General features: G+C 38.9%; 1 protein-coding gene across 3 annotated transcripts in view; it reads right to left on the reverse strand.

Moving 5' to 3' along the window:
- Window positions 1-5,867: 5,867 nt before the first annotated feature.
- tsc22d2 (TSC22 domain family 2) overlaps window positions 5,868-14,600 on the reverse strand; it is a 36,402-nt gene continuing 27,669 nt past the window's right edge. For all 3 annotated transcript variants that reach the window (XM_034881373.1, XM_034881374.1, XM_034881375.1), the window contains 2 exons: window positions 8,890-8,941; window positions 5,868-8,227 (listed from right to left, as the gene is read on the reverse strand). In XM_034881373.1, coding sequence (XP_034737264.1) covers window positions 7,922-8,227; window positions 8,890-8,941 — 358 coding nt within the window. In that variant the 3' untranslated portion in view covers window positions 5,868-7,921. The remainder of the gene's footprint in view (window positions 8,228-8,889; window positions 8,942-14,600) is intronic.

Consider the following 14,600-nt stretch of genomic DNA (forward strand, 5'->3'; position numbering starts at 1 on the left):
TGGAATTAACCTTAGCCATCGCTGCCACCTGCTGTTAGTAAATAATATTGCACTTATGATTGCTGCCCTCTGTTTGAACTCGCATTTTTTTTTATTTGCGTCATTTCCCAGTGATGATTCATTCCAAAGCAAACAAATATGTATTACATTTTGAAGAAATTTGATGTGATCCTAAAATAAAATAAGATTGTATTGGTCCCCAGAGTTGAAAATGTGGTTGTTGTTGTTGTTGTTAGCAGTAGCAGTAGCAGTAGCAGGGACAGACATAGGCCTAACTACAGATAAATAGATAAAGTGAAAATAATAATACGAGATGTGTAAAACTAAATAGATAAAAATAGAAGTTAAACTTAAATGAAATACAAAAGCAAGACAACAGTATAGCATTTTGTCTAGGATAGCCTATATAAACAGAGTAGGCTAATATATAATGCGAGTAAGTAATGACACTGTTTGTCTTTGATAAAATAGACGTATAATATAAATATAATATAATGTACTCTTGAGAATTGAAATATTTCACCCAGTGAAAACCTTGGATACCTTCAATAAAGGTCGGGGAACAAGATGATCCACAATTTATATGTTACACTGTCAAAAAGAGAATACAATTATTTTCCCAACTTTAAAACTCCTAGGAGAAATATACTGTGAGGGAAAATTGGGTTTCTATGCATTACCATGACCTAAACTTCAAATTAAATCAAATTGAACCTTACATTTGGATATATGGACTGATATAAAATAGCCTTCAAAAAGCTGAATATGTAGGCTACTCTTTTAGGTTTTTCTTTCTTCTTTCTTGTCGTGGCAGGTAAAGTGCAGGTGTGACTACATAGTGATGAGCAATCAATCATGCACAATACCAGTGCCCCTCCTCCTTAGTTTTGATACAATTATGTCCCAGTGCCATCCATCTAAATGATGATCAAATAGAGGCTATACTCTCAGATTGATTAGTCGGACAGGATGTTACAATCCTTGAAGTTTTTGCACAACAATTGACTTGAGGGGTGTTGTTCTTGGAAAGGACCAGATAATGTCTATCTATCAATCAATCAACAAATCAATCAATTTTTATTTTTTACACGATCATCCAAAGTAGGCCTACAATCTTAGTGAAATGTCATCCCATCATCATTTAATTTATATTAGAAATTCCCTTTGAAAGAACAAAACTTTTTTTGTTCTTTCAAAGTGAATTTCTAGTATAAATCAAGTGGCTATAAAACCTGTGGATGTTATAAAACATGTAGCCTTTGCTTGGTTCTTCACCTTTTTAATCACTTTCATATCATCCTCACTTGATGGCAACACAGGCTTGAATTCTCTGTTTATTCCGTGCACTCAGGCTGACATTAAACATTTTTATCACTTGATGGCAGTGGCAAGTTAAGAGAGTGCAGAGTGCTACACTTATAAATCTCATCCCCAATAGATGCTGGGTGTGGTTGCAAATGACTGAATGGTGAGTAATTGTCCACAAACACACACAAACACACACACACAATGTAAGCAGTTCCAGCAAAGCATAGATCAACACTTTCTTCCCTTCATGTACTGTGTGACGTTATATGACACTAGAGATTATTTGGGTGACGCAGATCATTGCACAGTTATCCCTAGTGAACATTTTGCAGAGAGGACATACATATCTCTGAACATAATTACTCTCTGAAAATATGTTAAAAGCCCCCATGGGTGCTGCTAGTACAAGTTCAATTGTATAAAGTTCAACCATTGTTGAATTTCTACAGGGCAGTACTAAACTCCTTACAGCAAGGTTGTTATGTCTTAATCTAGATGGTTTTGCTAATTCCAACCTCATAGAACCTGTGTAAGAGGTATTCAGAGCTGTTACTTAAGAAGAATAACAATAAGAATATTACAAAATACAAATAAAAGGCCAGCATTAAAAATCTTAATCAAGTAAAAGTACAAAAGTATTGATCACAATATGCTTCAAATATCAACAGTAGAATTACGGATTATGCAGAATGGCCCATTTCAGAAGAATTATTAGATTAATGCATGATTAAGTAAAGTTTATTTCTAGAGGACATTTAAACACAGCGTCAGTTGACCAAAGTGCTGTTCAAAAAAAGCATGAAGGTGCTGTATAAAAGAACATTCAAATTAATTAAAAACCCAAAAATTACATCTCAATGACAACAATAAGCAACAATTTAAAAAATACAGACGGATAACAGATTGAGAAATTAGTAAAATTTGTATTTAGCATCCGTTTAAAGTAGTAAAAGTATAAAGTAGCAAAACCATGAAGTTCAAAGTTAGACTCAATAACTGTGCACAATGAATTGTGGTGAGAGTTCCTATTCCTGGCACATGTTTGATAGTGTCAGAAGTCAGCGCATGTCAGGACAAGTTGATAATCAAGTCACAGGGAGAGGAAATGTTGATTTCACGGTCTTGCATTTACTGAACTGTATCTGATCCCAGTGACACAAAAAATATCCCATTCTTACTGCAACTCTATATGAGCAGCTGTGACTCAGAGTTCACTCGCTGTGGCATGAACACATGAGATTAGTTGAAAGTAGGTGGGTTGGTAAAGTTTTTAGGGTGATGCAACAGAGGCCAGTTGATCCAGTGTTTTTATAGTGTGCAGCAATGTGCCAAGCGTTGCCTTTCTCTTTGTTTCTCTTTAAAGTTATATCTTCAAGGAGTCAATAACATGATGATGTGGTTTGGTCCCATGCAGCAAGAAAGTCAAACTCTATTCAGACGGTTTAGCAAATATGTAGCTAGTTGCATATCCAACACAGAGAACCACTTGTGGTATAGAAAAAACACTCATAAAAGCTTTTAGTCTAAGGATGAATTAACGTCTTACAAAATATATCACATTTATTTGAAATCTTCATATTGTACCACACAATGCTTATGTATTATGCACATGGCTCAACTTTACTGTTACATTCATACACATACCATCTTTGGGCCTGTAGCGTTGTTCTCCTACTCTCTCTCCTACAAGGCACCTCTCTCTCTTTTAAAACTACAGGGAGTGTAATGTTCAACTGAGAAAAAGCTTCCTTCCAGAAGTCACACGTAATCCAGACCATCAGCAGATTCACTAGAATTTCATTCATAAGACGTATCTCACCCCTGTGAAAATGTCTCACATGAAGGTAATTAACAGTCCTTTGTGCACGTTCTGCCCACTAAAAGCCCAAGGTACATATCTTCACATAAGTGATTATTATTAACAGAAGAGTGCTCTCCTGTTGGTAGGTTCTAGAACAATATTGCATCCAAAACATTTGCCCTGAATGTTGTTACTGTGCCTTTTGCTGTCACTGTTTTGACTCTGAATGATCTGTCAGCCCTCCAACTCTCTAAAACTCTGGGAATAGCCAGGGCCATTTCACCTTTTTTTGTACGTAAATGATCAGATTACATGTAACTTTGTAAAACTCTAAAAGGGAAATTAGATTCACATGGCGGCATGTATAAACATAGAAACCAACGTTCCATAGAAGCTGGTGTTTTCTTCTGCAAAGTGCAAATAAGTGCCTTGCTGACAAAACTTTCTTTTCATTTTATTTCCTTTTCACAGCACTTTCTAACTTTAACGATTACAGGTAAAAAAGTTCAAGGTATTCACGAGGAGTATGAAATTGATGCAGTTAGTGATAATAGATAGCACATTTTAAAGGGTCAGTGAGTCAGGCTTTGCTTCCAAGCAACTGATAGGATTATTACTCAGTTACTCACTAATTGCTGATATTTCTTCCTCTTGAAAACTCTTTTTGAGGCACGCTCTCTGTGTTGAAACACAACTCTACTCCCAGTTAAAATGGGGCAGTATTTTTTGTAGACAGACCAATTTATTTCAAAGAAATAAAAGGTGCAAATGAATACCGTCATCTATATTGTTGCATTTTCTCCTGGTCACAGGCAAAGATCAATAAAGATCAGAGATTGCTTTTCTCTGAACATGTTACCCCTCATGATCATTACCCGAAGGCATTGTATGATATCATACCCTGTATAAAGAGATACTTAATAAGTTAGAATGACTCAGAAAGGGTTGCAGCACATCTGACAAGAAACTGAACACCAGGTAGATATGATGAGTGATTGAGTAGTTAGAGAGAAAGTACTTCGTCTTTGTTCAAATTCAAAGGAAGACGCTCAAAGTTTGATTACGGTTGTTAAAAACGACCGCAATCAAACAACAGAGATAGCACCTGCAAAGAGAAAAAAAAAGATTTGGGCACTAAACAGCAGGGACTAACTTAAGCTTGGGGAAGAATTGTTGTAATAATAATAATAATAATAATAATTATAATAATAATAATAATTTACATCCCTTGCTCAAATTAGAAAGTAGTGATTAAATTGACATCATCTGTTAGTGGATGTCAACACATGCATTGAATTTGATTTATAGTGTCAAACCCCAAGAGAAGCAGCAAGTAAAACCGGTTGGAGAAGTTACATAACAGAGTTGCTTTGAAAATTACCTCCTCTTTAACAAGTATGAACCGATAACTTATGGCTGAAATGGCTGGAAGGCGATGAGTGACGAAGGATGGTGTTTTATTAGTATTTCACACCCGTCTCTTTACCGGTTCAGATTTCCTTCTTTCTTTAGAAAGGTTTTACCTGTCCTTGAAGTGTTACTTCCATGTTGGAAAAACAACTCCCTCCTAACAGTTTTCTCAGATCCAGGTTCCAGAGAGTGTTATCAGAGTCTCCTGTTCCTGTGGGGGGGAGATGATGGGCTCAGAGTTGGCTGGATACCTCATTAATTACTGATTGAACCATTAAAATAGAAAATCATATCACATCATAGACATATTGTATTTTTGGTCAGATTTTTGTTGCCATTTTGAACATTAAATCTTCCTGCTTAATATATTTGATACAAATGCAGATTTAATGTAAAGTCCTAATGAATTTCTTTTAATGGGATTTTTGTTTGGATTCATAAACACTGTTTCTCCGTTAAAAATATCAATGTCTATACTTTTTCCTTCAACATTTTACATATTTGATAAACTCTACAAAATAACATAACGGAGTATGTTAGGACAATTATATGTCATAATTATATTTTTTTATAACATTTAGAATTTAAACTGCCTTGACTTTATTTTTCTTGTACAGGTCTATAATGAGTTTATAGCTTTCTTAATTTTTCTTTTCCTGTTTGTTTTTTCCTGGAAATGGGACATGATTAGCATTGTACCGTATATTTGGGTGTCACTTTGTATCTTCATTTTGGTCAGATGTTCTCCAGGAAATTAATAAAATACTTGGAATAACTTAGCCTAATTGTCTCCTGTGGTTTTTCCCCACTGCTTTCTCTCAAATCTTCAAAGGTTCAGTTGCCTAAAGTGATTTTGTTCTCTGGTAGACAATGTACACTTATTCATGTATAGCCTACACTTTCAATATTGATTAGGACAAGTGGCTCATGCTTGGTGGCTAAACCGTAAACAACCGAAATGTTGTTATAACAATTATCAGTACACCCATAAAGTTATTTTTTATATAATTGTTTTGCCATGGTTAACATTAACTAAACTAATGCAAATCTAGCAGCCTTCTGCCTTCTAGCGGCTTTTATTGTGGCTTTGCCCTCGCTGCTGAAAATAAAATGTTTAAATCAAAATGTGGATTGGGAGAATTGTGACGCCCTCATGCAAAACATACTATTGATATGTTTGCAAGCTTTTATGGTTTAAATTTGTTTTTCCATGTGATGAGAAATGATCCTATTAAAAGGAAAATGTTCAGTACTTGGAAGACTTATTTTTTAACAAAATTCAATAAATCCAGTTTTAGGAGGCGTTTTCCTGGTGGGGGAATAAAACAAAAGAATGGAGACATTCTCCTAATAAAACAGTAATTTATTTTTGACTGAAAACTAAAATAGTTTGAACAGCACATTACAAGGGCATTGTTAAGATATTTTCTCCCAGGCTCAGTGATTACTTTCATACAGTTCACTTGGCATGTACACATCTCCTTCAAATGAAAGAACCGAAAGAAATGAGAAAAGAAATAAGCCTGTTTGCAAAAATTAAATTAAAAAAAAACAAAAACAAAAAATCAAAGAACCCATCCTGTAGACAGATGACTGAGTGTACAATTACCAAGCCTTTTGGTTTGGGTCTAAGCCACAGAGAAAGAAACCAAACCGCCTGACAACAGCAGACGATGGCACAAGAGGCACAAAAGACGTGACAGTACAGGACATCCCATAATATGCTCACACACAATCGACTGGGTTCCAGCTTTAAAGTGTGACATGTTTTGTAGTTTCCATTGTTTTTTTGCAGATAGTATTTCTTTTTCTTTGTTAGCAAGTGTTGGTACACTACAATCAAAATCGAAATGCTGCATTCATTAAATACATTAAAATCTGCAATGTAACAAAATCTTTTCTTCGTTATGAAATTCAACAGCATTTACATGAAAACCAAATACACGGGGCTCCTTTTCTTACTAACGTTTTGCGCTCGAGGCCCTTCCCTCCATCTGATAAACACCATGTCACTTTTTTCTTTTATATTCTTACCTCAACTACTTACTCCGCCCTCTCTGCCCATTGCCCTCTTTCATATAAATCATTTCACAGACTGACAACTTGACAAAAAGTAAGTTCTGGATGAAAACATGAGGTAAGAAATGGTTTGATTATAGATCATGCAGAACATGCAAAACAGCGCAAAAATATAGGGAAAGTGATAGTAGGAAAAAAATATATAAGTGTGCATTTAAAAATGGGGGAGGGGGGAGATTTACATAGCTTTGAATCTTTGGTTATAAAGTAGGTCAAACAATTTTCACAGCTTTTTATCCCCCTGACCAAACCCCCAAATTAATTTAATCTTTTTTGTTTTGACAAAGAAAGTAAATTAATAAGTTCTCTTTATCCAAACATCCCATCACATCTTAACAACAGGAGTTCCCCTGTACAAACCCTCCATGCTCTTAATACTTTACACTTTACAAAATATACATTCAACCTGGATTTCACCTAATGCAAGCTTGGCTTTAGTGTTAGCACTATTTCATGAAATACATTTTGTCTATAATGGAACTTATTGCCTACTTGTTGCAAGAGAGACTACCAAATGTAATACCTGACAGATTCTAAAATACCAAAAAGACCAAAGAGAAAGTTTTTTTTTTTTTAAATGAGTATCTCCATGACATTGTTCATTTACATTATGAAAATAGCAGCCCTGAAATAAATAAGTGAAAATACTAAAACTGAACTAATGAAAAAAGTATTATGATTCATGTCAAAGTACAGTGGCTCTGAGAAAAACACAAGCTTTTGTTGCAGCATTAAACAACCGAGGCTCTCGACTCTCTCCACTCAAGCCGAGGCACCCGCCGGCTTTCTCCCCTGCTCATGGACGACGAATCATTTCCCTCACTTCTCCCTCGGCACTCTGGCCTCTTCCAGACCTGGAGTGGTGTAGGGTTGGGGACACTAGGAGGACCGTCCCTGCTGGATATCACAGGACCCCCGGCACTTCACAGCCCCTTCACAGGGTTGCACCGCCCTCCACCCCTTGTTGCCCCAACAAATCAATCTTGCTGTGCTCTTTGACCCTCGTCCTCCTGCACGAGAACAGCATGCAGTTTTATGGTGTGCACCGGCCCCCCCTGCCCCTCCTCTTTCAGCTTTCTTGCAGCCATGGGACAGAATAAGACATTTGAGGGTTGGTAAATGTCTTAACAATGTAAAGCCTGGTGGCGGCAACATGCACACATTGAAGCATGGCTCTTGGTGGCCAAACACAGATGTTGAGGTTTCCTCAAATGGAGCATATTGAACGCAGAGCAGGGCCTTTTGCTTTATGAAGGGGAGAGTAGCAGTTGTTCCTGCCCATGGGACGTTTGTGTTTGAGCATGTGTACTGAGGGAACGGGGATCACGCGGAGGTGATGTTAGGCTGTTGAGGGACACTCTGACTCCCCTCGTGGTGAGCCAAGGGGGGGGTGTTGTTGTTGTTGTTGTTTGTGACGAGCGGGTATTGCTGTTGCAGCGTCGGCGACGTGCTGCTGCCATGGTTGAGCTGACTGGACAGCTGGCCGAGCTGATCTGTGTTGGCCAGGGACTTCAGCACAGCATTCTCGCGCTCTAACACAGAGTTCCTCTCGTACAGCTCCTTGATCTGCTCCTTCAACACCTCCACCTCCTCACGAACAGCATACATCAAGTGGCTCTTCACCAAGTCCTGGAAGAAAGACAGAGAAAAGGGAAACTAAAATTTGCACGCAAATTAAGCAGATTACATCCTCAAACAAGGAACACATTACATCTCTAAATTTAATGTGTTATCTTTTTTTTTTTTTTAAGCGCTGAATTCTCAATGCCCTGAGGGGCAATAATAACTTATTTGGTTGATTTTCTAGTGTGTGTGTTTTGTTTTTAAAGAAAAGTCTACTAAAAGGGGGCGGCAAATGAGAAATCTTTCATTAAGTGAATGCTAGGGATGGGTCTTGGACCCGGTTCTATAGGGACCTGTTTCCAAAATGAGAGAGAAAAAAAAAAAAAAAAAAAAAAAAAAAAAAAAAAAAAAAAAAAAAAAAGCTTATCACTACTGCTATTGAGCCTTTTTGGTCATATAACTTTATATCTAAAAACAGATGTGCGCAATAAAGGAATGATTGATATGTGGATGAATGAAATAAAAAAGAATCGATAATGGTTTCAAAAGACTTGGATTGTTAAGCAGTCCCAAATAGGCTATCATCACTAAAAATTAACAATCAAAATCCCTACTAAATACAGGTTACTATGTTAAATGTCCTTTATTAAAAGTGAGTTTGATGTTACTCGCCTCAGCAGAGACAGTGGGTAAGCAGAACACATTTTTACATCCGTAAATAAACTCACCATTGCTTGCTCAATCTTGTTGTCGATGGCAACAACACTGGCACCAGATGCACTGTGAGGACAAAGAGAGATAGAATTAGCATGAGTTATCCCATCTTATGTCTACACGCGTTTTAGATAAGATCAGCTCATTTCACATTCACAAACAGCACAGATGTGGTCCATGAAGAGACAAAGCTGAAGAAGAGGATTTCCGTGGTACTTCAGAAGTAAACAAAAACACATTATCTGATGTGTAGATGAAGCGTCAGCTCTATTTCCAGAGAACAAGATCAACAGATTTGAGATTTAACCAAAACTGAGACCATAAATGAAAAAGAAAAAAAAATAGAAAGTGTCACAGGTTCACACTTTTAAAAACCTACAAAAGCCACCGTTTAATAACTTTAGAGAGGTACTATGTGACACGTGGCTACACAAATAAAATTGACAAAGTGTGAATAAAACCAGGGGTTCAATTTGGGATAAAATACAGTCTGACCGCATATGGATACAATGAAAAAAACAATACATTGTCACAGCTAATTTGTAAACATTTAAATGAAGTAAAATGCACATAGCAGCCGTCCGTGCAGAAACAGCAGCTGGAGCCCCAATAACACTGCCCACCGATATTTTTATAGTATAGTTTTATATTTTAAATCCCGATATCATTAACGAGTCGCAGCGGTATGTGATCTATGCATGCCAGCAGTGAAATCAGATTCCACAGCAGTGGGTCTCCTCTCCTGCAGGACTTGTATTCCGGGTGTGGCTAATGTCACCGCCAGCGATCCCGTAAAAATGTCAGTCAAATCTCGTTGTTCTCCATTCTGAGTAAAAAACATGCAGTTTATCGTGTTCTGGTGAAATATGAAGCGGCCACACCACATCCCACCTTTGTTAACACGTTTCCAAATCACTTGTTAGCGGCCCGACGTTTCGTTCCCGTCCCCTCCCCCCTCTTCAGGAAAGAAACAAAGAAAGAAAACGTGTTCCACATTAACAGACGATCAACTTACTAAGCCAAACCAAAGACCATTAAACAACAACAAAAAAGGCCAAGTTTCATTGTTTACCTCGCGGAAAGAATATAAATCTGTATCCTCCTGAACATATAACGCGCGCGCGCTCTCTCTCTCTCTCTCTCCCCCAGCACAATCACCGCCCTGCTCGGATGTGGATGTAAAACCCAACACGCCGCTAGACGGCGCTCTGGCCATGAAGCTGGGACCATCGGCGACCTGAGAGGAACATCATGTGCCCACAGCAGCGTGTGTTTGGAACTCATTTGTGAGAAGTTTAGCGAGAAACATATGGCATATACACATATTGAATCTACAAACGTTTATATTAAAAAAAAAATGCATTCACGTTTGAGTCTTTTAAAGAAAAATGATAACATGATAAATTTGATGAACAGGGAAAATAGGGGGAGGAGGGGGTCCCCAAAGCATCAACTGCAGTAATCACATATTAATTTAAAATATTATAAAATAAAAAAGTGAGCATTGTACGTGACCACACAGTGATCAACAACAACAACAACAACCCAGCATGACTCCAGAATGTGTATGTGTGACGGAGCGCACGTAGTCCATAGTGTTGGGGGCAGCCCGTTGATACACCACACCGATGCCACAGATACACAGATTAAAAGGAAAATGTGTTGGCTGTGCCATAACACGAGTGGCCTGCATACCAAACAGCTGATGGCAAAATAGTTAAAACACACAGGGCACAGAGCGAGAGGAAACGTCCATGGTACAGACTGGACTTCAACAGAGTGACATTAAACACTCGGATGCACGCGCATTAAAGTTAAATAGATGCCACAAAGAGTTTCTTATATTTAACTGCAAGTCTAAACTTAAAAAATGTGGATCCTCAATGAAACACAAGCAAATCATAAAACCAAATGCGTTGACCATAAAGGACAATACACCCAAATATTGTGACAACCACACAGGGCATATAATGGTAAGTCATCCGAAAGCCAGAGACCGTAAGCTATGTAAAAGTCCATTACCTGCTGCATCTCGCCCTGTAAGACATCAAATGGCCTGAATATGTCGGAGAAGTTCCAGGCGAGCAGGGCAGACTGTAGATCCTTTTGCACCGCATGTTCTCCGTTTCTTTATAGTGTTTTGGCAGTACCTCCGCTGAGTGTTAACACACGAGTGTCTCTGTCTGTCTGCATGCATAGAGCGGAGCGTTTAAAACCCGCTCCCTCACAGGGCGAACAAGGGGGCGGGATTCAGCCCCCCCCCCCTCCCTCCAGTAATTTACTTCTAGCACGACTCGTACAAAATGGCATCATTCACTGCGAATGTCTGCCAAAAGGTAGACACTGCGAGCCCAGAGGCACAATACGCCTTATTGAAAGCTAAACTTTAATTTAAAAAAAAAAAGTGTTTTGCATGTACTGGCAAAGAACTCAGACTGTCCCTGTTCCTTTAGGTTACAGTAAACAAATCAACAATACCATAGAAAGTAGTCGTTGGCAATGAAAATCTTAAATCTCATGCTCCCTCCAACAATGCAAATATAGAACAATAACAGTAAAAAAAAAAAAAAAATCTAAATTTATCTCCACAAGTGTTTACATCCACCAGAGTAGTTTTTCAATAATTTGTCTCCGTGTGCCGACTGTACAGTGGCCTTTCAATAAAATGATTCTATAGTAAGAGTGGTTAGGACGAGATCCATTGTCAAATATGTGCACTAGACATCTAAATGAAGCGTGAAAAGCTTGTTGAATGAAACACATAAGGCAGATAAGACTTGAGACAAACATGTCAGGTCAGTGGAATTCTTGTTGAATCTAGCATCTAACATGGGTTTGGAGGTGATGCATGACAGATCCACACGGCTGTGATGACAGCAAGGTAAAGGAGTTGCCTTGACGACTCGCTCTCTTGTGTGGTCTATAAACAAAGCAAGAAGCCAATCCTCCATTTCCACATCTGGGACGAGTAAAAAAAAAAGTCCATCCAGCTTTGGCTGGATGTTTTTTTAATTTAATCAATCACAGAAACAAGGGACATACGGGTCGGATCAGATTGCCCTGTCAAGTGACCAGAAGATCTAGTTTAAAGTAGGGCTTTGATAACCGCGTCACAGCAGTGATGTGACAATCCCACGGTGAGGAAATCCTCACCACATTTTTTTCATTTCTTTTTTTTTGCTGGTGAAAGGTATAGGAGTGCATTTGTCATACTGTGTTGATACAGCCGTCTTCTTCAAAGAGCAGCAAAGCGCGGTGCCGCTCCTAATTGGCTGATTCTCAAGCAGCCAGTTTTACCTGCCTGAGGTCGTCGTCCTTTGTCACACTGTTTCTTTACCACGGTATAAAACCTGGTATAGGGGATAAAATCCATACAGTCACAGCCTCAGTCTGAAGGAGTTACAAGAAATGTTAGGGAGACAAAACACAAATGTGTTGCCATTTGGTGTCCAAGGAAAACAAAGCAAACTGTACATTTTATTCAAGGGGGAAGACATGTGGCGGTTTATACAAGGACCGCTTGCTGTGTTAACCTCAACATGGGCCTTCCCTGCAGACTGCAGCAGTGCACACATGCACTCATACCCCCTCCAACAAATTGTCCAGGACCACAAGGCAGCACATTCCAACTCTTGATGCCTCCTACCCCGGGGCCAGCGCCTCTAAACCGAGACATCTGTGTCAGAGCCACCATCACGCTGTGACACAGTTAAGTTCTTTACTGAGGACTAGTTATAAAAACAGTCCACCTTTTGGTTTGATACAGACTACTGAGACCTCTTCCATCCTCAGCATGTCTCCCGTTTAATACCTAGCTCCTATACCTGCTCACACACTGCAAACTAATCTGGAGAAAGGTGAATGCCTTAAATGTAAATATTACTGAATCTGATATTACTGAACCAGACTTTGTGATATATATCACATGAGGTATGTGCAGGAGCAAAGTGTGGTCTCCTCCATCCCTTTAGGTGTATCACATGATGTCTTATGGCATCAGAAATCCAATGGGTTCTTCATTAGGTCACAGATGCACCGGCACACGTCCCAGTTGCAAAGCATACCAACACTCACCATAGGGGGAGGCAGCTGAATAAATTAGACCTCAGCCTTTCTGTCCCGCTGCCCCCCCCCCCCCCCCCCCCTTGGTAAGTGTAGTTCAAAACAATAGCAGGAGGGTGGGGGCTGGAATAACAGACGCTTTAAGGCTTCTTATCAGTATTTAGGCTTCTTATCAGAAATGATCTCAGTCCATATTAACACATCTGACAACGCATATCAAATGACCGTTCGCATACACTAGGCAAGCACACATACCGCTGTAAAAGGCAGGAGTTTGTTTAAAATTGTGGATGTATTAGTAACAAAAAAAAGAATTGAATACTTCTGACGAAAAGTAGGACCAGGGATTTATTTGCTTTGACCGACAACGAGGTCAAACTGTTACTCAAAGGTATGTAAGCCTACGTAACCGATAAGACTGACGGACGTGTCGTCTTCTGCAAAGTTCTCTGTTTCTGCCTGTCCAGACTACAATGCAACCCCAGAGTTTCAAACTTAAATAGGATCAGCAGTGTTTCCAAACATCTCCATTGACGGAGCTCTGAAATGCCATAGTAGTGTGGAAAAGTGGAAACATAGCAAAAGATATACTGTACGTTTTAAAAACACAACTGTATTAGTGTGGATCAAGCGTTAGAAAAATTACATCATGGCAGCACTCTCAACCAGTTTTCCTTCACTGTAAAAAAAAAACAAAACAGAAAAAAAATGACATTTTTAAGCACAGGTCCTTCAAGTGCTTAGGGGAAAAAAGAAACCTTTAACAAATAGAGAACATTTCTACGACAAAAAGTCCAATTTATTACCGCAAACATTTTTTTGGTTTTAAACGGGACATAAGATTCAGGTTTTGCAATGACATCTTTCTTTAGGGTTAGGGTTCCTGTTAAGCAAGATGTGTAAAACTAGTAACCTAAACACCATTAACATGCCTGTCATGTTCCAAACAAATGACTTAATACCTAAGTATTACAAGAGAGCAGATACACAATACATAAGAAATACTTGTAAAGTTAATAAAGTGACATATTTATCAACAGTGTGTTATGTACACACTGTGGAATGTATTTGAGGGTGGGACCCGTATTAAAAATTCAGCTGGCAACTCCTGACAGTAATACACGAGACAGATAATCTGGGACAAAATCACAGTGAAACAGGGTCAATAACTACTTGTGGACTCTGATCAAACTGTCAAACTAGGCAGCGCTGATCAAATATGAATCCAGATTCTGTTGCTGCATTGCCTAGTTCTCGCCTCAAATATCAACCATTTAGCTGTAAAATAGGAAAGTTTGCTCCAGCCAGCCGGCTGGTTGGCGAGCTTAGTATTGGCTCGATTGTTTTCAACATGACGACGGGCTCACAAAAAAAAATGTGTTTACAAACCAAGACACTGATCATTTTCTGGCGTTTCTTGACAGCGGATCAGTTTGAAATATTACTGGGAATGGAAAGGGAATGATTGTTATGTGAAGAGCTACAGACGACATGCTGCACACCTCCATCTTCTCAGTGAAGTAACCAACTACTTTTTTTTGCAGACTCACGCCGTGTGCAGCATTAAATCAGATCATGGTAAGTCATATCCATCCATCCATCCATCTTCGACCGCTTATCCGGTATCGGGTCGCGGGGGCAGCAGCTCCAGCAGGGGACCCCA

Source organism: Etheostoma cragini, chromosome 9, assembly GCF_013103735.1.
Source record: "Etheostoma cragini isolate CJK2018 chromosome 9, CSU_Ecrag_1.0, whole genome shotgun sequence".
In the NCBI taxonomy this organism is placed as follows: Eukaryota; Metazoa; Chordata; class Actinopteri; order Perciformes; family Percidae; genus Etheostoma; species Etheostoma cragini.